General features: G+C 40.8%; 1 protein-coding gene across 2 annotated transcripts in view; it reads left to right on the forward strand.

Moving 5' to 3' along the window:
* SPOCK1 (SPARC (osteonectin), cwcv and kazal like domains proteoglycan 1) overlaps window positions 1-27810 on the forward strand; it is a 404411-nt gene that overhangs the window by 360989 nt on the left and 15612 nt on the right. For both annotated transcript variants that reach the window (XM_081893955.1, XM_081893956.1), the window contains exon 7: window positions 23406-23522. In XM_081893955.1, coding sequence (XP_081750081.1) covers window positions 23406-23522 — 117 coding nt within the window. The remainder of the gene's footprint in view (window positions 1-23405; window positions 23523-27810) is intronic.

The following is a 27810-nucleotide window of genomic DNA, read 5'->3' on the forward strand; positions in this document are numbered from 1 at the left end:
GACCCCACATAGAAAATTATGTCATCATAATATTTTATACTGCCTTGGTTCAAATATACTGCTAGGATTTGCCTCTGTTCTGGGTTTTCCTACATGTAGTGTCTGAGCATGCTGAAAACTTTTGTACATCCTCAGTAGGGATGGTTGAAGCACCTGCCCTTACTCACAGGATAAGCAACCTGAAAAAGAAAATATTTAAGTTCTGCAAGTGGTTCTTCAGTATCCTTAACCCTGTTCAGAAAGGAAAACATGTAGTAGTTTGTTTGCCACATATGCAACGTCTTCATAAATAAGTGCCACTGTTCTCTAAAACACCAGTGTGAAGATTTTGATCACCTGAAACCAGGTGTATGCCTTGTCTAAGGTAATGTTTGACTGCAACTCCTAGTGATGCCTCTCCATGTACCAACGTTTCTCCTTGCCTAGTAATTTCAGTTCCCCATTTTCGCGGGACATCTGAGGTCGCATTCTGTGGTTCCCACTTCATGTACAAGAGTGCACTTGTACTTTTATATCAGCTCAGTACTTCTCCAGATTTGCCCTTTCCCCTATATTCATCGGCCCCTAGTATCACTACTTATTTTCCCCCATTTTAGCCAAGTCCCCCCATTGGCAAGCTTGAACTTTGTTCTTCCTAGGCATCTCCCTTTGAAATCCAGTTTGTCCCTCTTGCCAACAGTTTAAAAGAATGTTTAAGATCAGAGTATCAATATATCAAATAAAGCTTTCCAGAACAGATAGGGGTCTTTGTGTCCTACATAGGATTATAAAGCATAGGATTATGAGAACAGAACAAAAGAAGAAATGTGTAAGGCTATAAAAGGTTTTTCTTCTGAATGGAAATCTTGGCATGTCATGTCCGAAACAAACTATACCAGTGCAAAGAAGGTCTAACTCTGTGGCATGTTTTACTGAGAGCTGTTCCATTGCACTCAATGGGATGCATTGTTGAGTATGTGTGCTTAGGACTGCAGCCTTAGTCTACCAATTTTATCTTTTAGGCAATCCTACTGTTTGCTTTTCCTGCTGAAATCCTCTTTCTTATCAGTGTGCCAGTTCTGCTCATTTTGCACACCATCTGGGGATCAATACTGAGTCCTAGTACAGCTTTTTTTGCTGCTTAAAGCCGCCAGGAAGCTAATCTACAGGAACAGTCAAGGATTTCCTGAGACATAGAGGAATTCGTAGATGCCACTAAGTCTGCACAGGCTCGTGCTTATTTTATTTGTCTACAAATCTCTCTGTAGTTCTCAGCCATTGCTTTCAGAGATCATTTTTGATGCGTCATGAGCAGTGGACAGATGGTCTTTTCAAGTGCAGTGCCTAACACTTCATCAGGTCACGTTTCCAGTGATCTCATTGAGCCATGGGTTGCACAGGCTTTATTGCATCTCCCAGCATAGGAATTAAAGGAACTGGCTATTCATCCAGCTCTTGGGAAGCAATAGTGGAAATGCTGTAACAGAGAGAAGGGCAAAGAGATCAGGATTGTACCACAACAACTATCATAATAAGGTTTATGCAGTTTAAAATAAAGACATGTGTCATAAATGTGAAAAATAAATTTTGTAGACGACGTTAAAAGCTTTTGTGAAGGTACACTCATACGTTCAGGTAAAATTACTTTTCCTTTTATTAACTACACACACTCTCTTGCCACTAGTAGCACCTTGGTTGCTTTGTTCTTTATTGCAGTGTGTACACAGCAGCCAGATGTAACATCTTTTCACATGTGCAATCCTTAGCGCTGTGAGAATTAAGACCCCTGATAAACTGGCCACAGAACTGCAGTGCTATATAAGCGAATTAGCATTTCAGACAGAATTTCATTCAGCCCTGCCAAAGTGGTGAGACCAGCATCCGAAACAAAAATTGGTTTACCGATGTCAGTCTCCAGTGAAGATATTTGACGTTGATCGCTCCTCGCCGTGCTCCCCATAGCCATCTGTCTGCTTCCTGTGTGCCTGGCTTCCCTTCTTTGGGAATCGCCCTTCAATGACCGCTGAAAGGGGAAGGCTGGTGAGGTGTAAACGGGAAGGTTGTATAAGCTGTGAGCCAATGGTGGTTAGCAAAGCTTAGGGGGTTCAATAGGGGTGGAAGGCAGAAAGGATTGATGGGCAATGTGAGCAGGGCCACATACATAAAGTGGCATCAGGTGCTTTATAAAATTGCATTGGCAAGTAATAGATGGTGCCCGATCTCCCTCTAGGAGCGTGCAATCTAAACAAGACAATGGAAAAAAAAGAAGAGGGAGAAGAGACAAGGGTAATGAAGGGTGACTTGAATCTACTTCCTATACAGCACTCCTATACTCTTCAAAGTCCCATTGAACTGAGTAGTGCTTCTGAGTAGACATGGAGGGGTTAGAAGTGCAGAAATCAAAGACATTTGCAAACAGTTCTACACTCATAGCTTCATTGCTTCCAAATATATCACCATTTCTGAAACCAGTAAAATGTTTTATTCGTAGCTCATTTCTCCGTATCTGTGTGGCTTTTTAGATTTGGGATTGCTGGCTTTTCTAAGAGAAGTGAATTTATAAATGCTGAATGGGAGAAGCCTGCTGCGAGAAGTCACAATTTTGTTTGTTTCTGAACTTTGTCACCCTGAGCAATCTGTCCATTTGGAGAGGGCAGGATAAGGGGTAGATGGGTTATTTCCGTTTTATTCTTTCATAGCAAAAGGTCAGAGGACAACAGTTCTAAATGATAGGATGAGAAATGTCTCAATCTTCAGGCCATTTTTCCAAAGTAATTTAAAAACGCTGCGCTCAAACTTCCATTGACTTTTATGGATTTTGTTTGATTTATATAGACCTAGCTATTCATCTTCCACTCAGCTACTTTGCCCAGATTCTGACGGTGAACTTTTTTTACACTGGTCCCTTACATAATTAAGGAACAAGCCTGTTGTCTTCAGAACAGTGTGCAAAAAATACATTGTAGATATCAGTGCAGTGGTACCTCAGGTTAAGTACTTAATTCGTTCTGGAGATCTGTTCTTAACCTGAAATTGTTCTTAACCTGAAGCACCACTTTAGCTAATGGGGTCTCCCGCTGCCACCGCGCCGCCGGAGCACAATTTCTGTTCTCATCCTGAAGCAAAATTCTTAACCCAAGGTAATATTTCTGGGTTAGCGGAGTCTGTAACCTGAAGCGTATGTAACCCGAGGTACCACTGTACAGCCTTCTCTTCCCTACCAAACTCTGTCTGCAGTAGGCATGACGCAGCATCATGGCTTGACCTCCATTTGGGGTTAGGGCGCACAAGCACCAGATTATTTCTTTGCAACCGCCACGTGCATTCCCTACCCCCAGCCCTGCTCAGTTGCACATCCCCAAAAATCCTCCCTCCTGCTCCACTCATAGAAGCCTCTCCTGTCAGCCACTGTACAATTAAATGAAAACCCAATGCATAGAAGCAGTATACCTCTAAATACCAGGGGCTGTTTCCCTAGTGCCCTGATTGTAGGTCTCCCAGACACCACCAGACATTCAAATAGAAACACAGCATATCTCACTGTGGTGACTTGTGGGTCTGTTGAGTGTGCTGACCAGGTGTTAACTGTTTGTAGGCAAATTCAAGGGCCCTGCTCACTCTTCTTCTGGCTCTTTATTATTAAACCAGACTTGGACCTGACAACTCTTCAGATGTCAGAGGTGGGAACTACAAGGTCAGTGGTGATGGATTACAGGTCCCATCATCACTAACCATTGGGTTCCTACATACAAATTTGCCATATGGCTGTACCCAGGATGGCCATGTCTCTTTATAGAGGACTGTCCTCTATTATTTGTTCTCTTATTTCAGGTATGATGAACCTGCACCCCCTACAGATCTTGTTAAAATTCCAACCCTAGCCCGTAGGGTCTATTATTAAAAATGATGAGAGCTGTAGAGACACTGGTTTTCCATCCTTGTACTACAGACTTGCCAGAGAAACTGGAAACCCCAAGAAACTGGCCAGTATCTAGATCTAATAGAAAGAAAGGCAGACAAAGACTAGTATCATAACAGACTATGAGATTGCTTGTTGATACTAGTGCGTTTACATTCTGTGCACCAGTACATTGTTAAATTTGTCCTCCCCCCAATATTCAGCTAAATAACTATTTTGCTTCCACAATATATACTTTATAGGTGTGTGTGGAGGATGATCCTAATGAGATCTGCTGACTGATTTTTCAGTTTGCTGGCTTTTTCCATGAGTTAAGAATCAGGGGTCTCCGGCCACTGCCCTCCAAGCTGAAACCTTGTCAACATTATCATCACCGTTATTGAGTCGCTTCTTCTTTCAACCCAGTTCACATAGTTGATGGAGCAAGGAAATGTAGTTGCCTGCCCAGATGGGAATTATAATTATTGAAGATACCACACAGAGCTACTGTTTAGAATTTTCTGAATTTATACCAATTCCATATGATGAGGCAGCACCTCCCATCTGTGATCATCTGGCATGGCTGTTTGTTTGTTTGCTTTTTTGTTTTAATTATTGTTGCCTAGATGCCTCCCCCCCCAAAAAAAATAATTCATTCCAATACTTGAAGTGACAATCAGCTGACAGTTTAAGGTTCATGGAATGCAAACCCCATTATATTTTGTTTAAAGTGACAACTGACAGAAAATTGTATTGACAGGCCATGATAGAGTGTGATTTCCAAACAGGAAGCAGTCTTCTTGAATTAATTAATGATAATAGAAGTTAATTTGGAAATTTTGGTGGTTCACAGTTCCCTGTCGAAATGCTTATCTGATTTTGCTTGCAGCGGTTGACTTATTCTGAATGAGATGTTTTCTCTTATAATTAAACTAAGAGATGCTGACACTTAAAGAAGTGGTGTGTTAGTTGCTGTATCGGCACTATAAACACTATAATATTTTCTTGCCTTGCAATGCAATGATGTGAGCTCTGTATTGAAAAAGTACATATCTCAAGGATTTCCAGTTTTGCCATCAGGTCTAACTTTACAAGTGTCTGTCTTTGCTGGGGGCTTTTAGCATCAGTAAGGCTCTATACATGTGTGGATTTTTGCTTCTTAAAGACCCATTAGAATCAGTGAAGCATCACAAAGCCTTAAAAAGCTGTTGGGTTGTTTAAATGTTAAAAGTAAAAAAGAAGAAGGTGTGCAGAGTGTTTGCTGTAGCAAGAAGTGCTAAATGAGAAAAGTGTAGACAGAAAGTACCGTATGTATACTCCAAAGAGGACTTTAAATGATCTATAGCACAGTATATGAATAAGACAAGTTAAAATCAGATGTCTCCCTTTCAAGACCTTTTCCCACTACGGTGCTATGTGTTGGTTTACTATAATGGCATTTGCTGTAAGTTTATAGCTGTCTCCAAAATTATTTTATCATGATTTACATATACACTTCTTTTTCTTTGCTGTTCTTCTACATCCCTCTTGAAAGGGGAATGAACTTTTGAAAGAGGTATGAATCACTGTTTTTTTCCTGATCCAGTGGTTCCTACAGAAGTCTGAGTGGAATCACTGTTTCAAAAAATAAGCAAGAATAAACTTTGGCAGGCTGCTTAACACTGAGCATGAACTTGTCTTCATCAAAACCCATCTACACTTATTTTATTTTGCTGTACAACAAAAGCCCACTCTAGGTTTCCTGACATACATTAAGAAACTGAGTCAGTCCCTGAGATGTGCTTATTTAGTAGTGCTGAAGTTCATCTGATCAGGTAATGGATAATTTTTTTTTATCTCAATTGACAACCTGCTACAACTGTTCATTAACTAAGGATTTAATGCAGGGACTAGCACAAAGTTCTTCCCATACAAAGGAACCTCCAGGTACCTGGTGTGAAATCCCATGAACGAATGGAGAGGATTCTGTGCTACATGTATCTCAGTTCATGTGGGGTGCTAGCCAAGGTCTGTCCACCCTTACAGTTCCCCAGGCAAACAGAATGTTCCCTCCTACAACTTTATTGTAGTACTGGGAAAGATGGCAAATGGTGAAATTCTTGACAAGCTTCCAAAGGACCCTAGTCCTCCCTGGAATACAGTTTGAAAGGCCATTTGCAGAAATGGTTACTTGTCTTCCATGAATCCCCATGTAACGATGATACTCTTGATGATAAGTAGCATCAGCCTGAGTCCTTTTGCTGCCTTAAGTGAACAAGATAGCTGTGGAACGCCCTCCCATCAGATGTCAAGGAAATAAACAACTATCTGACTTTTAGAAGACATCTGAAGACAGCCCTGTTTAGGGAAGTTTTTAATGATTGATGTTTTAACATATTTTTAATATTTTGTTTGAAGCCACCCAGAGTGGCTGGGGAAACCTAGCCAGATAGGCGGGGTATAAATAATACATTATTATTATTATTATTATTATTATTATTATTATTATTATTAGTCCCTTTCCCTTCCATATACAGAAGCCAATTCTACTGGCACCTGAATCTGGCAATGGTTCAGCATCCTTCACCACATTTGAAGGCAGCAAACACTAGCTTAGGGAGCACAAGTTAAGCCATGTGGCACACACAGCTCCAACACCCTGTTGTATTTTCCCGACTGCTTCACACAGCACCTGCTCACTCAAAATAAATTCTGCAATGCAGTGGTGATAACACCAGCGTGCATCATGTGAACAGAGCAAAGCACGCACATGCACAATGCTTGGCCTGGAGTGGCTGCCTCTCTGCCTACTAACTGTTGAAATATTGAAAGTAGGCCAAACAGGTAGACAATTCTAGCCAGCAATAAGGAAGCATCGTTGCCACCAGCGTAGGAGGGTAGGAACAACCAGGGAGTGTCATGTCCCCAGAGATGGACTCCTTCTTTTCAGAGGATAAGACCATGGCTTCAGAGGAGGTATCAGAGGGGAGGGCAATGTGTGTCACCTTGAGCTCCTTGGAAGATGGGATGTAAATGTAATGTAAAATAAAACTCTGTTCTCCAATCATATTTTCTAAGCACTCACAATTCAGTTATTGCTACTTTATACTTCCAGACTAAGGGGAATTAATATTTCTAACCTGTCAAGTAGAACAAACATCATTTTACTTTCATAATAAACACAATATGAATAGAGAGAAAAGTCTAAACTCTGTAATAAAGTCCCACTTAAAGCCACAGTGTGTGATTTAGTTCTCACACGCTGAATACAATGAGCAGTGGAAGAGGCAATTTGTGCCATTTAGAGTAAGAAATAACTGAAATGTTTTACCTAGGCATTAAGGTTTTTTAAAATAATAATAATAATATGAAGCGGATAATTTGGTGTCATTTACAAAAAGCAGAAAGGCTTCTTCCATTTAGGAAGTCCAGACACCTTAGATTTCCTGTATTGTTCAGCTAATACATAGTGCAAATGTTGTACAACTTCTAATGCATTTCTTTTCTCCCCTTCTCCCCCCCCCCCCAATAGCTGAAATATTATCATTTGGATCAAGGGAAACATTAAAGGCTGTTGGAATTTAGTAAACTGGACAAGCCTTAATTGGTTTAATAGGTAAATGTAATCTACTTTCGCAAGCAGGTTCTCTTTCATTTCTCTTACAGTTCTAGTGCTATTTTGTCTTCCCTAGCGTTCTTCCGGCTGCTTTTAAAGCAATTTGTTCTTTAGATGGGGAAAAATACAGGGCAGTTTGGCATGCCATATCCACATCAGGACAATGTGCAGGCACCTTTTAAGCAGCAGGGAGAGCATGTATGAGAGTAGCAGATGCTTCCCTCTTTTTACCTATGAAAAGGTAGAGGCTGTATGCGATTGTAAGGATATGCCTCTCGACTCTCTTTTTTATGGTGTTTTGGCACCATTTGAAGACTTGGCTGTTTCTGCTGGTGTTTGACATACCTGGCCGAGACTATATTATCCCCCAAGGTATGTTTTTAGCTATTATGTCACCTTTAATAAATAAAAGAATATGGCTAGCAGGATGTGTGAGTATGGAAGACTCTTGTTTTTCTAAGTGTGTGAATGCAGTGAGATCCAGTCAGTCATGGCTAAGCTATTCAGTGCCAGGGGTGTTGTGACATGTTTTGCTCCCATCACAACAATATCAAAGGGCACTGACTTTATGGCTGTCATTCACTCCTATTGAAAAACATAAAGGGGTGCTATGGGAGGCATCAATAATTTGAGAAGTAAAACTGTTCTCTTTTCTTGTGTTCTCTCACCTGAGGCAACTGGCAGAGGGGATTTTCCCCTCTATGTATGGCACATCCTATTTGAACGATTAGGATTGCTTTTTCTAATCTTGGAAAAAGAACTGGGACCCATAGGAAGCACGCAGCTACAGCCCTTGAAACTACAGCCCCTCCCAACTGTGGCTAAATGCTCCTTTGATGCACTGTGCCTTGTTCCATGTTGTAATGCTGGCTCATGAGAGGCTGCTAGGAAACTATTTGCATGTATAGTATCATGCCTTGGTGCAGGAGCTGGGCAAATCATGTTCTCTTCACTGAGAGCATGTCTTGTGGTGAGATCACCATAAACTGCCCTTTGGTTGCTGGGGCGGGTATGTTTGGATAGCCACAACTACCCGATTGGTTCCTCGGTTGCTGGGGCAGAATCTGGTCAATGAGATTTCACAAATAGTAGCTGGGGAGCCTCTTTTATACTGCTGCACATTGCATTGAGCTTCCTCTTTTCACACCCATCCTCCCACCCTATATTTAGGGTATTTCTGACCTTGCTATGCCATTTGGTATCATCTGTTTTGTAGCAGGGGCATGGTAGGAATTTTGCGATTTGGCAGATTGGCTGTTGCCTCTTGGTTTTTGCCTGTTGTTGTTTAGTCGTTTAATCGAGTCCAACTCTTCGTGACCCCATGGACCAGAGCATGCCAGGCCCTTCTGTCTTCCACTGCCTCCCGCAGTTTGGTCAGACTCATGTTTGTAGCTTCAAGAACACCATCCAACCATCTTGTCCTCTGTCGTCCCCTTCTCCTTGTGCCCTCCATCTTTCCCAACATCAGGGTCTTTTCCAGGGAGTCTTCTCTTCTCATGAGGTGGCCAAAGTATTGGAGCCTCAGCTTCACGATCTGTCCTTCTTTTGAGCACTCAGGGCTGATTTCCTTAAGAATGGATGGTTTTTGCCTACCACGTAGCAAATCATCACAACTTTGTAAGGTTTGCGGTTAGGCATTGGTTAAAGGTGTTCTTGGAGGGGGTGTGGCTTGGCTGTGACCTGCCCCAGGGGCTCGTCTTGGTTTTGCCTGACCCCTGAAAAGGTGATAGGGCCACGCGAGAGCCCCTGGGAGCATGTTGGGGTGATCTTGGTACAGCTTCCAAACCAATCAGTCTCCCAGGGTGTTTACCCTTACTGACCTCTGCGCTGGCAGTTGTCAGTTCTGCTCCTGTCCTGGACAGGTTCAGATAGTTTGGAACCAATGCCTAAGCAAAACACTCACAGCCTGTAGTCAATAAAGTTGTGGCCAAAATTATGCCAAAAAACCTTAAACTAAAATTTGAGACCTTTGTCTTTATTTGAGGGGGTTGGGGGGGGGTCTTAACACGCAATATCACTTCATAGCTCTTTTAGCCCTATAGCTCTATGAATCTGTTCCCAGCTTTGTGTTTCTACATCCTCGTGAGTCGTGCAGTGATGTTGTCAGAAAATGAAGACATTCTACCTCAATAGCCCCCCTTTCCACTGGTCCTCTAGTGCATTCTTTTCCCTGCTGTTGCTGAAAAGGTACAAATTGCAAACCATGTGGAACCCAAAAGCCAGTCAGTCAAGACTTTGAATTCCTTCAAGAATTCCTGTAATATAGTATATTAGGTGAATAAATCTGATAAATGGAACTACCCAGGCTTAACATCACTTTAGATATACAGTGAAGTCTTATAAAAATCCACAATATTTTTTTTAAAAAAATGTTAAGTACATACACTGCATGTCACTAAGCTGTTAGCAGTTAAACAGCCTCAGCCGTAATGCTGATGATGTATGCATAATGTAAAAGTTTTATCTAGAGCTCAGAATCCTTCATTATAAAAAAATGCCTGGCTGGACCTTTTACAAGATTTGTTAATTGCAAACACTTTGGGTGCATTGATCCATAACCACTCTGATGAAATAATTATTCAGAACAGTACCTATGAGGACTGACAGGAGACTGGCTTGAAGAACCACACAAGATCTACATTTAAATGAGGGCTGTTGCCAAGCTCCCAGAACACTGCTCTTTGCTTGCATTTTCTTTCAATAACTACAGTTCCAACTATTTAATTTTCTCTAGAATGACTAACGTTTAAAGTGGATTAGTTGCTTTTGCTGAAACTGTCTTGAATCCATGGACAGTTTTCACACACACACACACACAGAGAGAGAGAGAGAGAGAGAGATTTCTGGCTGTACACTTATTTATTTGCCCTTCTGTAGATGAAAGCAGTTGTGCAAACATCAAAGGAATTGTTTGCTTTGTTGTTGGAATGGTGTGGGTTATGCTAGGGATGTAATGAGGTACATGTTTGGGCACCTTAGTTTCCTTTCAATGCAGTTGTTCAACCAGTGGGGATATTGTAGTGCTTGGCTATCAAAAGTTAACTTACTATCCTGCTCCTTGACTCATCAGCTCTGTCAGACTTTAACCACTCTTTGCTAGAGGTCAGCTCAAAGTCTTGGTTCTAAAACACTCCCTTTATTAATGGTGGAAGGCTCAACAGGGAGTTTGCTGCAAGATGGTGAATACATATGTTGGCATAATTTAAAAAATTCCTTCCAGTAGCACCTTAGAGACCAACTAATTTTGTTACTGGCATGAGCTTTCGTGTGCATGCACACTTCTTCAGATACTTCTTCAGATATGTTGGCATGTAAGTGTTCAAAGAACTCTGCACTATTGCAGTCAGTAACATTAGCAGCTTAGCCAATTGCATACAATTGTGATTTTAAATTGGCCAGTGGAGATCCAGATTGTTGTAAGGAAAAATGGGGTGACTCTGTTCTTCCTCATTCCTGGAACATGGACAAATGGCTAAAATCACCTCAGTAATGTTGAGGGTTGGTTGGTTGGTTGGTTGGTTAGTTGGTTACAATCAATAGGTATATTATATGAAATAAATAAAATATTTCATACTTCACATTTAGAGAGAGGAGGACAGTTATAAGAACAGAGGTTAATTACATGCTAGAACAGATAATAAAAACACAACACAGCACTACGGTGTGGAGAAGGTGCTGTGCTATTCTTCTCAAAGTGAGACAACAAGGATTCTTTACCTAGTGTATTTAGCTGTTGTCTGATCTTTAAATATAGGTGTGCCTGAGAGTTCTAAGGAAATTATAGGAATTTAAGTGTCAGCTCAGTGACACTTGGGCATCTCTACATTTCATATAAGTTTACAACTCCCCTCAAATTTGTAACCTGTACTTGGACAAATCAGGTATCCCCTTGTGCATGCACTCTCCCTCTGATAGAATATATGGAATGGACCCTACTGTCTTTTGACTCCTCAAAACTAGCTTCTTGTAAAAAAAAAATCAGGACTTCTACATAGAAATAATAGGAAATTGAAGGATAGTTTGTGGAAATGTTCTATGAAAAGAACAAACTATGGCTGGAGAAGACAATGGATTGGATCCAGACTTAGGCTGCAATCCTAACTTTACCTACTCATCCTGTGTTGCACAATGAGCTTCCATTCTATGTGTACGTTGACTAAAATATATTAACAATGATTTCAACTTAGTTTTTTAATGACAAAAGCAATCCATTAAATAAATTAAATCTTGGAATCCAGAAAATCAGTGCTAGGCCCCTTTAATAGTAAGGAAAAAGAATAGTGTTATTAAGACTTTTTCAGGATTTACGTAACCATTCTTATTGGTGCATGTGGCTGCCCATTTGCAGGATAGATTCACACTTTAAGGAATGTGATGGCCTAGACATAAAAATATGGTAATAATACTCAAGTAACAGTAGGTACTGTACCAGGTACGAATTCTGATCTCTGACATTTTGCTTTTTAATCTCTTCACCAGATGTCTACTTTGTTATTAGCCCACTAGCTGAGGATCGATTTGCTTGCTCTGGACGCCTGTTTTGTTAGGAATCCTGACAGCCAACCCACCTCCCAGGGCAACACTTCCTGAAGCTGTTTATTTTTAAGTCAGAATAATTTCCATGTCTGTGTACCTATAGACATTTTTAAAAAAATCAACTGTTTTAAATGAAAACATAGTATCTATGTAGATTACTAATCAACAAGCTACTAGTCACTTCTCTGGTTCCTGGGAGAGAAAATCATTAGGAGATGATTTCATCATATTAATGTTCTTTCCACTGTGTGCCCTCTGCAGCCAGCATAGGCTTATGTTGCTCTTCCTTACATGATTGTAACATAGACACAACTGCTAGCAAACACAGGGGTCAGGATCCACGTTCCTTTGTACAGCACAATTATTATGGATATTTTGGGGCCTCAAAAGCAACTAAACCACTTAAAGGACACTTTCTGCATCATCTTTCAAAGGCAGAGCAGGCATACCCTTTCAGCACAACCACAAATCTCTGAAGATATGTGCAAAAGCATCATCAGAATTGCCACTAATACATTTGTCTCTGAGACAGTGTCCATGCATAGCAGAACATACCTAGACATGAAGTGTGCAGAGACAGAGGGTTGTTCCATGTGTTTTCAGAAATAATAATATTTTATTATTATTTGTACCCCACCCATCTGACTGGGTTGCCCCAGAAATGAGTGATGTGTTGTAGAGCACCCCTCTCTTTGAAATGTTTTACGGAAGAGAGTTGTGATTTCAGAAGCTGGAAACCACAAGCTGCAGCCCCCCTCCGCCTTATTTTAATTTGCCTTGATTTGAATACAACCATGTCCCTACTGTTTGCATGTCCTGCTTTGGGTACAGCATCAGAATCGTGCTTGTTTAGGAGCTGCTCTTCAAAGTGCCCTGCCAGCAGAAGCTTCATTCATTTCAATTTAGAAGGAACAGCAGGGTAGAGAGATTCTTTGTTCTTTCCATGGAGTTCTTTCCATTGCAGCTCACGAGGGAGCTGCGTTTTCTCCTCATTTGCACACACTCATTGCCTTTCTGTCAGGTTTTCAGAAAATTGCAGGGAGGATCCATTGGGACACCTCTAAATGCTGCCATCCCCACGACGCCCGAGAACACCTCATTTTCCTTTTGAAGTCTGTCTCTGTTTTCACATTTCAGAGTAATTCGCTGTATGACAACATTCTACTTTAATGAAGCCCTGGTGGTAGGAGACATGATAACATTCAGCAGGGAACATACAAATAAAAGCATAGAGGATGCACATAATATAAAATCAAAATCAGCTGGGCATGCAAAAAAGCTAATGGAGGAGAAAAACGGTTTTTGTAGGCATATGCTGACTTGCAACTGCCTCTTTTCATCTTGCTGGAGCCAAGTCGAATTAGATTTATGTCAGTTCAGCAAAGATCCCTTCTGGACAGCAAATTGGGGAGGGGGAAAATACACACGTGTGTTGATTCTCATCTTAGTTGGCCACTTACATGTTGGATTCTTAAGACCTATTCCCAATTACACAGCTTCTGATCTATAATATGCATCTGCCTCCTTTCTAGTTAAGTATGATACCTTTATTCAGACTGTTCCAGGTTCTGAGTGATATTTCAACTAAATCACAAAGCAGGAAATTACTTAAGAATTACATTAATTCAGCATCCATAACCACATAGATCCTGAGACAATTACTAATGAGTCTAAGGAAAGAGAATAAGCATATGTAAAAGGGTGAGACCTTTCAGGTTCCTTTAATTACCACATATATTATTAGAGAAAAATGAGCCTTTGTATATCTATATGTAATGCTGCATCACAATAAAAAGGGCATTTATCTTCACTGCATTCTTACTGAGGAATGCACCTGCATGGGGGGGGGGGGGTTGTTCAAATAGTTACATATAACATTTGCTTCCAAGTTCTGTTTGCAGTCCTGCACATATTAACAAATAGCTTGGAAGCTGAGCTTTGAACAGCTAATCCTCTGTGATTCCAGTACTTAAATTAAGCCAGCAATGGACAGACAACCTGTGACATTCCAGATACTGTTGGATTCCAACTCATCTGAGCCCCATCCAGCATGGCCAATAGTTAGAACTTGCCCACCCCTGCTTTAACTTTTGCTGTTTTATCTAGCAGTCCTCTTCCCTAATCCCAGATCTGTGGGAAGTTGGGAGCTGGCTGTCCTAAGGGAATGGTGCTGTGTGTGCTTCAATACATGCTTTCCTGCTACAGTGCAGGCTTATAGACCAATGTTTGGATCCAAGGCCATCTACTGAAGTCTAGCTGTGTAAATTAAGCCCATTCTTCTGGATGGAAATGCACCTAATAGGATTGGTGAACTCTGCTATATTCCAGTATATCCTTATAAAAGTAGTGTGACAGTGTTTAAGGAAATGTTGGGGACTCCAACAGAGTTGCTGGTTACAATCTCAAGACAGATGGTTTACTTTATATTCCCTGATGGTGGGGAGCTCAACTGATTCAAATTTGTCTATTCCTTTTTCATTTGTCCTTTCCTTATTTATTTCAAGCTGAGTAGAGAATAACCAAAAGGCCTGGGACAAATGGCCTTGGCAAACAAGCAGTTGTATTTGGTGCCTTTTAAATTTGGTGCCTGTGAAAGAACAAAGCTTTGATGAAATGGACTGGCTGAATGGGCCTTGCTTTTAGATGGACTATTATTGTGTATGATGTGGAAATGCAAATATTTCTTGCCTGTTCATTTAAGGATTATAGGGCTAACTTGCTATACCTAATTTACCCTGAGACTCAGATGAGAAAACAGTAGAACTCCATTGTGTGAGGGATTGCGGGCACATTTATTACCTGAGGGGCTCCACGACTTCTTGTTGCCCACTGGGTGAAACTTATGATTGGCAGGAGGCAGGTGGGCAAATGCTCTATTAACAGGTAGCCAGGGTTAGTTAGTTAGTTAGTCACAGGATTAGTTCACTCAAGAGACAAAAAAAAAGCATATGTAGGCTCAGAGAGAGTGGAGCAAATTATATGTACCAGGATTGGAGGGCAAGATTCTACTCTAGGATATGCAATTAGGATATGCAATTATAAAGATGGAGAAATAATCATGCTTAACTCTTGTGTGTTCTTTTTCCCCGTTGGGAAATACTTTCTGTCCCTTTAACACAATTTTTCATAAGCCGGTTATCTTTTATCTTTTCTTTTCTTATTTTAACACCTCCATGCGTAGAAACCATAAACTACACCACCTTGAGAGGCCTAAGGTTATAGGTTGATTTAAAAGGGGCAAGAAAGGTGAACTACCTTTCCTCAGATGGCAGGGGCCCCAGAATGAGGTGAGGTGGCTGTCACAGTGCCAAATGCAAGTTCTGCTGGGATTGGTTCTACTAGGCAGCTCCCAGTTGCAGCTCCTTTATGTGTGTGTGTGTGTGTGTGTGTGTGTGTGTGTGTGTGTGTGTGTGTGAGAGAGAGAGAGAGAGAGAGAGAGTGTCAAGTTCCCAGGGTGGAATGCTGTTAGATCCATCCCTTACTCTAGATCAGGCATAGGCAAACTTGGCCCTCCAGATGTTTTGGGACTACAACTCCCATGATCCCTAGCTAACAGAACCAGTAGTCAGGGATGGTGGGAATTGTAGTCTCAAAACATCTGGAAGGCTGAGTTTGCCTATGGCTGCTCTACATCATTGGTCTTCAACTAGTGGGCTTGATCTATGGTGGGTCACAACTGCAGTGCTACAACCAAACCAATATATTGCTAAAAACCTTAGTGAGTCCTCAAATGCATGCCTGGGCTGAAAGTTGGTCCTGGGTCTCAGAAGGCTGCTCTAGATGCCACCTGTGGCACAAAGCGCCTTTTCCCAGCTTAAGGTAGTACATCAGCTATGATCACTTTTGAAAAAAGAAAACCTGACCACTGTTATCCGCACCCTGTTCAAATCCAGATTAAACTACTACAGTGCATTCATGCCCTGAGCTGCTTTTGAAATTGGCTCAGAATATGGCAGTTAGATTGTTGGCAGGTGCTGGTAGCCAGTTAGAAACCACACCACCAGTTTTAAAAGAGCTGCGCTGGCTTTCCTTTTATTTTCCTTTTAACCTGAAAAGCCCTATATAGCTTGGAACCCAGATTTCTAAAGGCCCATATGCTCATCTTTGAACAACATTCTCCAGCGCTGCCCCCCACCCCCCGCTTTGTTTGAGGTGACAACTAGGGTGGTGACTTGAATAAAAGGCCTTTTTAGTGGTAGCAACTTGGCTCTACAATGCCCTCTCCAAGGTTTCTATCCAAACACCTAGCTTCATCAATCTGAGGCACCAGGTTAAATTTAAAATAGTATGCAAATGTGGATTTTCATGCCAGTTGTTTTTAATGCACATTAATGCGGAAATGTAATGGAAGAGATGAATGAACACAGGAGAAAGTGATTCAGATTGGAAATAAGATGATTCATCTCTTCCAGCTTGATCCAGTTTTCTTGCTAATTTATTTAGATTTATATGTTAAGCATTGTGGTCATGAAATAAAATTATTTTGAAATTAAGTATGTCAATGCTCACATTAAAAAACCAACATCCTGTCTTATCTATCTCACAGTTTTCCATCTTTCATTTATTTTCCTTTCTTGGCAAGTTGATTCAGTCTTTGCCTATTATTTTTTCCTGTGGTTTTTAAAATGATGCATGCACACCACATACACATCTTAAAGGATAGGCAGATGACATGGATCTTCTCAATATGCGATGGGCTACAAGCCAATGCAGCTAACCCACGAGTAAAGCATTATAATGCCATACGCATGATTACACATATTATACTAAGTAAACAGCTCAGATTAAAATAAATGATTTGGCTCTGTACAAGTACAGTTGATAATTTCATATTTGCTTACCTTTTCGCTAAGTAAATAAATAAGAAGCACATCACAAGGAGACTTACTTCTATTTCCCATGGGTAGGTAATGAAAGAAACAAATTATGAAAACATCTAATTTTTAAAGGAATTAAAATAAAAACAATAACCAGCTGGGATCTAATTAATTTCATATGTCAAACATATTTGAGTAGAGCTGCATGAGTTTCATTCTGCAGTTTTATTCTTATGAGCTGCCACAGAATTCATCATTAGTTACACTGAATGAAAAACAGCAGTGTGGTTTTCTTCACTGAGCCATACATGCAGAAAGGTCCCACTGAAATTCAGAAGTCTAGGTGAGAGGGCAGAAATGAGGGCAGAGAGAGTTCCATGTGTTTCTTCTTCCTTTTCTGTTTTGTGTTTCCAGTGGAAGGGAAATAAACTGCAACAATTCCTGGGCTGGGTTAGCATAGTCTTCTCCCTGGATTTAGAAGGCTTTGGATCCAAGTCCTCCGCCTTATCCATCCCAGCAGGCCCCCCAATCTACCCCCAGCACCAGATCCTCCAGGTGTCCCGATTTTCCAGGGGTGTCCAATTTAGAGAAGCTGTCCTGGTTTCTGATTTGATCCCAGAATGTCTCACTTTTCCTTAGGATGTCCCTATTTTCACTGGAGAAATTTTGGCAGGTATGGCATTATCCAACCCCTGAGCCGTCTGAGGGCAATCCTGTATCGGGAAGTTTTTTAAATGTTTAACATTTTATTGTTTTTATATGTGTTAGGAGCTGCCCAGAGTGGCTGGGGCAACCCAGTGAGATGGGGGGGGGTATAAATAGTAAAATGGGATTGTGGAATGTCCCTATTTCCATCGGAGAAATGTTGGAGGGTATGCAGCATGTCCCTTTTCCAGGCCTACCAACTCTGCTACTCTGATATCATTGGGGCTGCAAGGGTTTCTGCAGTGGTGGGGAGGGGGAAATCTGACATCAGTTCTCATTTGGAGAGAGAGATCTGATGCTTCCTATGGAAGTTCATTACTTTCCTAACCAGTGGTGAAAGCAAGAAACTAAAAAAAATAGGATGTGATGCAGAGAATCTAATATTGTCAACATTATTATCTCCATAGTCAGCCTGTGCTTACTTTCAATGAGTTCAGACTGTGCCTAGCCATTGTAAGCACCACACTCTTAGGATAATTTTTTCACTGCTTATTCCCAAACAAAGACCATGTCCATTTGCCCTCAATGCAAACTTCACCCATTTCAGGCTAAACTGGGTGAGCTGGCTTTGATTCACAATGAAGAATACTGATTTGCCACAACATCACCTGGCAAGCTACTTGGAAGGCTACAAACAGAACAAAGAATCTCAACCCGTATTTTTCCACTAAATTAGTTCTGTTTCTGTTCTCCCTAATGTACAGGCAGATTGTTTTCATGGTCATTAGGATTACTTCAATTCTCCAAGGAAATCACTCTTATTGTATAGATTGCTGCAGAGTATTCATGTTAAGCTTTTGTTTCTTTTAAAGGAGCAGCCATTTCCCTGAGAAGCCCTACTTATGTGTAAAGCTTAAATATTTTTTCATTGAAATGTGACATTTACCATTATCTTAATCTCGGAAAGATTGGCAGGAGGGGAGTTGGGTGGCTTCTCTTGGCCTTGCTTTTCTGTCTATGCATTGATGCAAGGTTGTATGCAAGTGGGAGAGACTTGCGCCATACGAAGTGGGAATGTGAATTTTGCAGCATCCATGATCACATGCACAGAAACTACATATGATGGTCAGATAAATGTGGTAACTGACAGCAGTGAAAGGCACTGGGTTTTGTTAAGGCATTATGACATTCTTCCCGTAATGTTAGATGAACTGCAACAGCCCATGGACACATACAAGTAATTGCATAATGTTGCAATCATTGGGCGTCACATTTGCCTACTTCCCATTGGCACCAGTTGTATCTGTATACTCCTAACTTCCTTATGGTTTGAATTTTTGTACACCCACAAGCTTTGCCCCAATATGATGAGGTGCATCTTCTTTTTCCTCCCCATGTTGAGGCAAATGGGGCCCTGCTTTGAATGAGAAAAAAGTGGTATTACAAAGCTCAAGAGTACAGTTGATTTGAAAAGGAAAACAGTGGAGAACGAAGGGAGAGAGGGTGGTTGGAATATGTGTGGGATCTGCATTGGCACAGGAATAAAAGGGGTCACTAGTGGAAGGAAAGATGGGGAATAAATTCAGTTCAGCTAGCATTTAAAGGTGACCCTGCAACATTTGCATTTTCCAAAATGGCAAACTGAAGCACAGACTTCCTTCAACGTTCTCGCAATTCTGCAATGTTCTTGCTGCAGCTATCCTGTTTCTGCAATGAAAATGACTGCTAAAACAAAACAAAAAAACCCAAACACTGCTTTCTTTATCCATTGCCAAAAATTACAGGAGTCCTGACAGAATAAAAGGTAACCAATTAATTGGCAACAACAACAGCAACAAATAAAAAACCCTCATAATATCTCACTATAATAAATTTTGCAACCTGTCAGTGAGGAGAACTTCTAGCATCACTACACTACCATGCTAGAGAAAGCTACACAGAATTGCAGCCTGTTGTGCAGCTGTTGAAAGCAGAAGCACCATGCCAGAAAGGGAGAAACATCTGGCAAAGCATTACAGGTGGTATACAATAGAGAAGTATAATCTTCCTGCCCAGTATGCTAAAATAGTTTGCATCAGTCTCTGATTAGCTTCCAGATTTCTGGGCATCTGAGTAAGCTGAACTGCCAAAACTTTCAAGGTTCTCACAGAATTAATTAACACTTACATAGAAGCATCTGACATGAACTAGGAAAGTAGGCTATGGCACTGTGCTACTCTCTGTGCATCTTTGAATGGCAGCCCTCTGTCTTTGTGCTATTTTATCTCTGAGCTTTGTTCTTTAAAAACCCTGTTTTATGTAAGCTCCACATCAGAATGCGTTTCCTCTGATCGGCTGCTTTGGCAGGTCCTGCATTCATCTCACAGCTATTACTACGCATCTTCTTGTCTCCAGCTTTATTTGCAGCACCAGGTGTAAGTAAGTGACAGGAGGATCAGAGGTGGTTATCAGGACAGGCACTGTGCTTCTAGAAAGCTGGCCATTAAAACACCCAGAACATTGTGTATGATAACACTGGGGAACCACTTTGACATGAAATGTTTGTATCTAGAAAAATGTAGTTTCCCCAGCATTGAAGAATAACAGCCTTTTTCTTCTTCCCTCTACAGGCAGCGGGGGGTGGGGGTGGGGACAGAGAACATCAGTGTAAATATACACATTTATTTTCATAAAAGAGCTACTTGGTTGGTTTTATGAAATGTCAGCAGTGAATATTTGGTCTAATTAGGAAACCTGTTTCTAAAGTGCGTTCCCAGCTTCCCAACTGACTTTAAATGGATTTTCTACTAGTACTAACAGGGGAGAAATATCGGAATGCAATCACATGTGCATGCACACACCCACACACCCACCACTGTGAGCATAACTCCCCATTTTCCTTTCCCCTCGCCTCCCCCAAACTACAGATTCCTAAGGGAAGACATTATTCCACAATTTCAAATGCAAGTCCAATGGATGCCGCTGTAGTTGATGTTCTGTCGAGTATGTGATGAAAGGGTACAATGTATCTATAAAATCACCCCAATCTCTCTTTCCAGCTAAGGCTTTAATTTTCTTGGTCATTTATATATATTTTTTCTGAAGGTAATCCAAACTTTCATTTCCATTGTGACATTTGCAAGTGTTCTAATTTTGGGCAACAAGTTGTCCAACTGCTACTTAAAGAAAAGCAATCAATTATTTGTATCTCAGCTTGACATTTTCATTTTTAAAGACTGTTACCAGTACTAAAGGTGGGGTGCAAATAACATTTGTTTTGTGATCAAACTTATTTCAGCAAAAGCATTTTTCCAAAATGGCTGTAATTTGCTGCAGGCCGATGGCATATGTCTATGTTCCAATGTCTTTACACCCTCTCCAACAAACAGCAGAAATAGCTTCATTAATATGACTGCACCTCAAAGGTGTTAAATACCATCTGTGTAGCAGCTTAAGAGTATTCTGTTTTATGAGCCTGGGCACTGAATTAAGGGCTTTGTGCCCCATAGGCTCTGCCAATCTACCTCCTCAATTACTGTATCTAGATCAGATTCCCAAGTATGTTTCATCAAATTTGTTTGTCCTAATCGTATGTCACTAATGATTTTATAAATTATTGATTATGTATGTTTAGATTCTGTGTTAGTACTTAAAGTTAGATTTTCAAATTATGTTAGAGTTCTGGATGCAGGCACGATGACTGTTGGATATGCTAGAAACTGCACCAGCCTTGGGCTTACAGGCTCTCTCTTCCACTTTCCCTTTCCTTTCACATACCAATACAGTGGTACCTCAGGTTACATATGCTTCAGGTTACAGACTCTGCTAACCCGGAAATAGTACCTCAGGTTAAGAACTTTGCTTCAGGATGAGAACAGAAATTGTGCTCTGGCGGCACGGCGGCAGCAGGAGGCCCCATTAGCTAAAGTGATGCTTCAGGTTAAGAACAGTTTCAGGTTAACGGACCTCCGGAACGAATTAAGTACCAAGGTACCACTGTATTTCTACACTTCCTGACAAGCCATAATTTGCTCTCTTGTTGAAACTTGAGAGAGGGGAGTTTGAACAAACCAGAGTTTGCCCATGAGAACCAGGAAGTACAAAAACTGTTGTGCATGGGGGGAGGGGAGAAATTACCTCCAAGTCTTTTCAGCAGCCCAGAGTTTTTCCAAAGGGCTTCAACAAGTAAAACTGATGAGAAATGGGAAGTACTTTTTCATTATCAGCAGTTCAGCTTTTGGGAGGAAAGAATACTTCATGTCCTCAGATAATTCATTAATTAAGGTATTTTGCTCCTACGTGAAAGCAAACCAAGGAAGAGGAAGAATATAATAAATAAAATATAAGGTTGCATATGTTGCTGATAATACAGAATAGAATGATGAATAATACATAGCCTTTTTGGTAATAAAAACAGCATTCTTGTTAAAATTGCATTTCCCTTCACTATAATTTGCCAATTTTACATGTTTATGTCTTTGGTTAAGAAAAAAAAAACCTTTGCAGAACTTTGAGATCATGTAAGAACAGCAAGTCTTCATTTCTTATTCAGTAGATTTTGTAGAGCCCAGTTTATTTGCTGGTGACTTTAGAATGAGTGTGAAAGTTACCATGATCTTTCTAGTGAACAGAGCTGACCTAACCAATGTAAGAGCCACCATAACCTGAATGTAGTCCACCAACCATATATAGCGGCCAACCAAGATGCCTGGACTTCCCCCACCAATTGTTTTTGTAGTCCCAGGCAGGTCACAGGTAGCAAAACACAGTTGATTATTGTACCATGTAAAGAAATTGGTTTTTTGGCTGCTGAGCATGTTTCACAAATGAAGTCTATGTTCTCTTGCCTTCTGATATGATCTTCAGTTGTATTGGTTCATGCAATTGATTTTGCCTTTGCCTTTGATACACTGTCCTTCTGTTGGCCATCCCTGTCATTTGTCATGCTCTTTTTTCTTCTCACAGTTTTGAACTCTAAGGTCCTTGCAGCAAAAAAAAAGAACCTGTCTTGTCACTTAGCTTTATAAAGCACAGTGACATTCATGTGACTATATCAGAGATAGTTGGAGGGGCTGTATTAAAATATGCAGTGAATAGGGATTCTCTGCTGTGGATTATTCTGTAAAGCATGTCCTATGCTACTAGAGAAAAACCTTCTTTTGTATCTGAAGAAAAGTTATTTAAATTTTAGAATGAGTTTATGACAAGAATGATAAAATGGCTTCAATCTGTGAATTCAAACACTGAAGATAATGCAAAGCTGGAACATTCTTTGTGTCAGGAAGCACTGTCTAATTTCCCCCCCCCCCCCCGCTAATAAATACTGGCTTCTGCTGGGCACTAATCTTTTGGCAGAAATTTATGAGAAAAAAATTAGATGTTTCCCAATAAAAATTTATAATGGAAGCAAGCAGTGTATGCTTTCATCCAGGTAAGATGAAGAAGCAGAGACACCCTTAAGAGGTTGCAAAGTCTTATTTGTCGTCAAATTGGAGAACATGACAGCTTCCATTAAAAGAAAGATTTCCTATTGCCATGACAATAGCTTTAAACTAAACCAAACAAGGGATATAAATTATTCTCAGGGTCTTGTTCTAATAGCAATGCTAGATGGCTTTCTTTTTTCCTATTGCTGTTTGATTGATGTTCTTTCTCAGAAGACCTAAAAGGTGACAACCAAAAAATTCCCACACATCTTGTGAGATGGATTTTTGTCTGGATTGTAAACAATAAATTGTCTCCCACTTAGGCAATATTCAAGTATAATAATAAATCTTGTCTTGCTGCCTTGAATTTTCTTGATAAACCCTTCGACCTGCTACTCCTTGTCTCTTTGAAATCTAAACATCTTTGAATCAAAGTTTATTCTTCAAGAAACAGAAGAACAATAATCATCTTCTGTTAGGACATGTGTAGCATGTTCTCACTAATTTAATTATTGTCATTTTCTTAACAGCTTGCACAGACAAGGAGCTGAGGACCCTTGCATCCCGCCTAAAAGACTGGTTTGGTGCTCTTCATGAAGATGCAAATCGTGTCATCAAGCCAACCAGCTCGGATTCAGCACAAGGCAGTAAGATGACAATCTAAATATAAAGTTTGAGATAAGTTCACAAGCTCAGCAAGTCAACAATAACTGTAATGACAGCTAATGTGGAATCTTTCGTTTAATTATGCTGTGGTACATTCTCCTGCTATTTCAAACCACCAATTATTTTGTTTTATTTTCCTTTATTTTTTGCATATAGAAAACAGGATTTGAAATTTAATCACCATTTGCAGTCTGTCGAGTCGGGAAACTGTGAGGTAGCTAATGGACCATCTAGGGAAGAACTGTACCCTGCAATGCGTTAGACAAATAGGATAATACTTGGGGTTAGGAAAAATGGGGTAGACTCGCAGGGGTCGGCAAGGCTTACCAGGCATGGGCCGAATCACTCCCGTGGAGATCCTCTGTGGGCTGGGCCAGCGCAGCGCGACACCAGAAATCATTTCTGCATATGCCCAGATGCCAAAAACGGCACCTGTGCAGAAGTGATTTTCAGCATCTGGGCATGCGTAGAAGCGATTTCCGGTGCCGCAGACATACGCAGACGCGATTTCCGGTGTCTGGGCTTGTGCAGAAGCGATTTCCAGAGTCACAGAAGAGAGTCCCTGTGCTGCGCTGTGCTAGTTTAGCACAGCACGCGGGGACTCACCAAGTGGGCAGCTCAGTTCGGGGGCGGCTCATGGGCTACTTCCAGCCCATGGGCCTTAGGTTGCCAATCTCTGCGGTAGAGCAACGGCTGTGACTCCTGCTGGATATCAGACAAAGGCCTAATGTTCTGTTTCCTACAGTGGCCAGCCAAAGGCATATGGGCAACACACAAGCAGGACTGGGGGGAGTAAGGGGGACAGCCCTTGCCTGTTATTGTCCGCTAATAAGTAGTAGCTTGCTAGCTTGCTACCCACCCTTCAACAGCTCTTAACAATTTAAAATTCAGAAATTAAAAACAGGTAAAAGAAAATACAGCCGCAAGCACAGGGTGGGTCCTGAAAACATTCCTCTCTAGTGTAAAAGGCTATGATAAAGTTCTGGGTCTTCTATGTTCACAGAAAGCTGTTTAGGGAAGGTGTGAGACATACCACTGCAGGGAGTGAATTCCACAGCTTACAGAACCATCAAGCCTTGTAGAAATTAATAGCCTCCCCCCCCCCACCATGTATTTGTCTAATAATCCCTCTTTTAAAGACATCTCAACTGGTGAGTGCTGTGATTTAAAAATGTGTTGGTTCTGTGGAGGAGGGGCGCATAAGGGGGCTAAATACAGTCTCTTGCCTGAGGGGCCACAGAATCTTGCATCCAACAGGCGCTGTGTCAAGGCTTTGTGCAAGAGGAACAGGCCTTCTGCTGCCCTGCTGACTTTCCAGTGACTGACAGCATGCAGTAGGCAGGGAGCGGCGGGGGGGGGGGGGAGAGAGAAAGGGGCTTTCTGTCAGTCCTGTTACTCCTTCCCTCTAGTGAGGGGTGGCAGAGTTTGCTGAAACTAAGTGAAATGTCAGCAGCCTCCCACCTGCTCTCAACAGAATTTGTCAGACTCGGGCAATTTTTCAATCTGTAGGTTAAAAATTCACAGCAGGCTTTGTGTGCTACAAATATTCCCACGACAGGCACTAGATTGGAAACATAATTTTAACAGAATGCTTTTTTATCCATTGATTATTAAGCATGCAACCGCCTGTCTCTGAGCAAGAAACTGCAAGACCTTTTCTGTGTGAAAGTGCCTTTTTTCTTGGGTTAATGAGTACTTAGGGAGGGAGGGTGCAGATTGTAGGCAGGCCTAAGTGTTACCATGGAACAGCAATCCTGAGTAGAAGCTATTGGTGTGTAACTATATCTGGCTTTCCCTACCATTTATTTTAATTATTTAAAAGGACAAACTGCATTCGTAATCCTTCATGAAAACCAAGAGGACACTAAAGATGTTCTTTTGGATAGCCCAAGCCCCTTGAATAGTACACCTCTACAGTAATCCCACCCAGGAGCCTAGTAAATACTAAGAGCAGACTCCATGTTTGTGGACGGTACCACGTCAAACTGCTTGTGGCAGAATAACAGAACTGAATGATCCTTAATATAAAACTTCCTCAAAAAAACCCCTAGATATTGAAAGCACAATTGTGGATCAGTCTTTTCCTTGGTCTACCAATTTGTACATGCAGAGGGCCCACCCCCAGGGATAAATTCAGCTGTATGATTTCTTTGTCTGCACTTGAGCAAAATGGACTTCCCACCCCAGTGCTGTTTGTGTGAACCAGGCTTCACCATTCTGCTTGCATTTTCCTCCCCCGACATGTGATCACTTCATTGACATGAGCTGTCAGGTTATGCTTATGGAGCCATAAGAAGCACATGCTTTTTTCACTGCAATCTATTTTGAGTATTCCTCTGTGATTTTAAAGCAACTTCCAAATGATTGGAAATGATGGCTAAGATTTCTCTGGATACACCGCATCTGGAGAAGGTGTTCCACTGAATTTTTTTCCTGTGCTGCAGTTTGATAGGATGCTGCTGTAAGTTAACGAAAACCGAGTGGATCAAGTTCATCTGCAGGCAAAAAGTAAAGATTATATTCTTCCTATTCATTCGTGAAATGGAAGTATTGGCACAGTTTTAAGTTTTAACTACTGTAATCTCATTCGCTGTCCACTTTAAGCAAAGCTCTTTTCTTTCTTATTTGCAAGCAACAGAAACAAAGTTATTCAGAGCACCAGTGTTGTTGTTGTTTTTGCAATTAGTACCTTTTCTAAAGTGAGGTGTTGCTGTTTTTTAAATATCACTGGAAACTAGTTATTCTGTGCAGTGGAAGCCTATGCATGTTTTCTTGAAAGTAATTCCCACACTGTGTTCAGTGGGTTTAATGCCTTAAAAAGTGTGGTTAGGATCAAAGATGCAGCTAATTTAGCTTCAACAGCCCAATCTTAGAAATTAGAAGTTAATTAAGTCTTAGGGATGGAGCCCACAGATCCACCTACATGTATACAAGATAAAGCATTCACATGGCATATAAGCAAGTGTTGAGCACTACATAGCTTTCTTTGAAAAAAAATTATCCAGATTTGCCTTTTTGTCTCCCTTTTGGTTTGTTCATTCCACTAGTCCAACACAAACACAAGGCCCCAATATATATAAATTGATATTTTATTTTACCTTCAAACAATAATGCAGCATATACATTGTTACAATAAGGCATAGAGAATGCAAGTGGTCTTATCCAGTTTTTTTCCTACTAAATAGTTGTTTCCATCTAAGTTATAACATCCATATATATTCCATTCATTTAAGAGAACCCATAATTTGCACATTTTTTAAGATTAGATCAGTAGTTATTCTAGTTCAGATGTGTACAATCAGTACACGGGTTCAGCTAAGCTGGTGTGTCGTCAGAAGCTCCACTGAACTATGTTCTGTACCCACAAATTTATGTGTATCTTTTTCTATATTGAATCTGGCTGTTCCAAAACTATTTATTATAGATTGTATTTTCATTAAGTCTGCTTCTGTCTAAACAGTACATTGTGCCCAGTGTTTCAGTGTACAATTTTCTGTTTATTTTTACGTGTGAAATGTGTAGGTGAAAAGGTTTTGAGACAATAAGAAGAAGCCTTTTACAAATAGGTCACTTATTTGAATCTGTTCCAGAATCTGAAGTGATTGGAAGCTGGTGTCTCTTGTTACCAGCTGTCCAAGAAAATGTTACATGTAATGACTTTTGGTTGAGCAGGTGTTTTGAGTCCAAAGTATCCCCTTCTCAACAGGCACTAATTAATAACCTTTCTAGAATTGCCTGCAAATATATCGAGATATCTGAATGACCTAAAAAGCTAGCGAGACTTCTGATCTTTGGCCTTATTATTTGAGGCTGTGGGATGAAGGGAAAAAGTGAAAAAGACAAAGCTTTCTCGATGCAGGCGTGTAGCATTGAATAGGTTTCTTGCTTACTTCCAGCCAACATTGTAGGAGAGGAGAAGAGAACAGAAAGTCGACATCATATTTCGAGTGAAAGAAATATATTAAGCTTCCCAACACATATAAAGAAACCTAACATTCAGCACTGTTGTCGTCTTTACCCTACTTTTCTTGCACATCCATCTCCTACACTTCTGAAAACTGGCTGAGCACTGCCATGGAAAGGAAATATATCAATATGTAAAAGGGTTCCTCCTTTTACATATACCCCAATTATGTGTATGTGACTGTATGCATTATGACAGCCTGTATCTTGTTTATCAAATCATGTTTTTTTGTCATGACCTTTGAGCAAACCTTTTTATGATCATTACACCAGTGATGTCAGAGGGATCTGTGTTAACAGTAGCAT

The sequence above is a fragment of the Podarcis melisellensis genome (genome assembly GCF_964234715.1).
Source record: "Podarcis melisellensis genome assembly, chromosome: 2".
Taxonomy (NCBI): Eukaryota; Metazoa; Chordata; class Lepidosauria; order Squamata; family Lacertidae; genus Podarcis; species Podarcis melisellensis.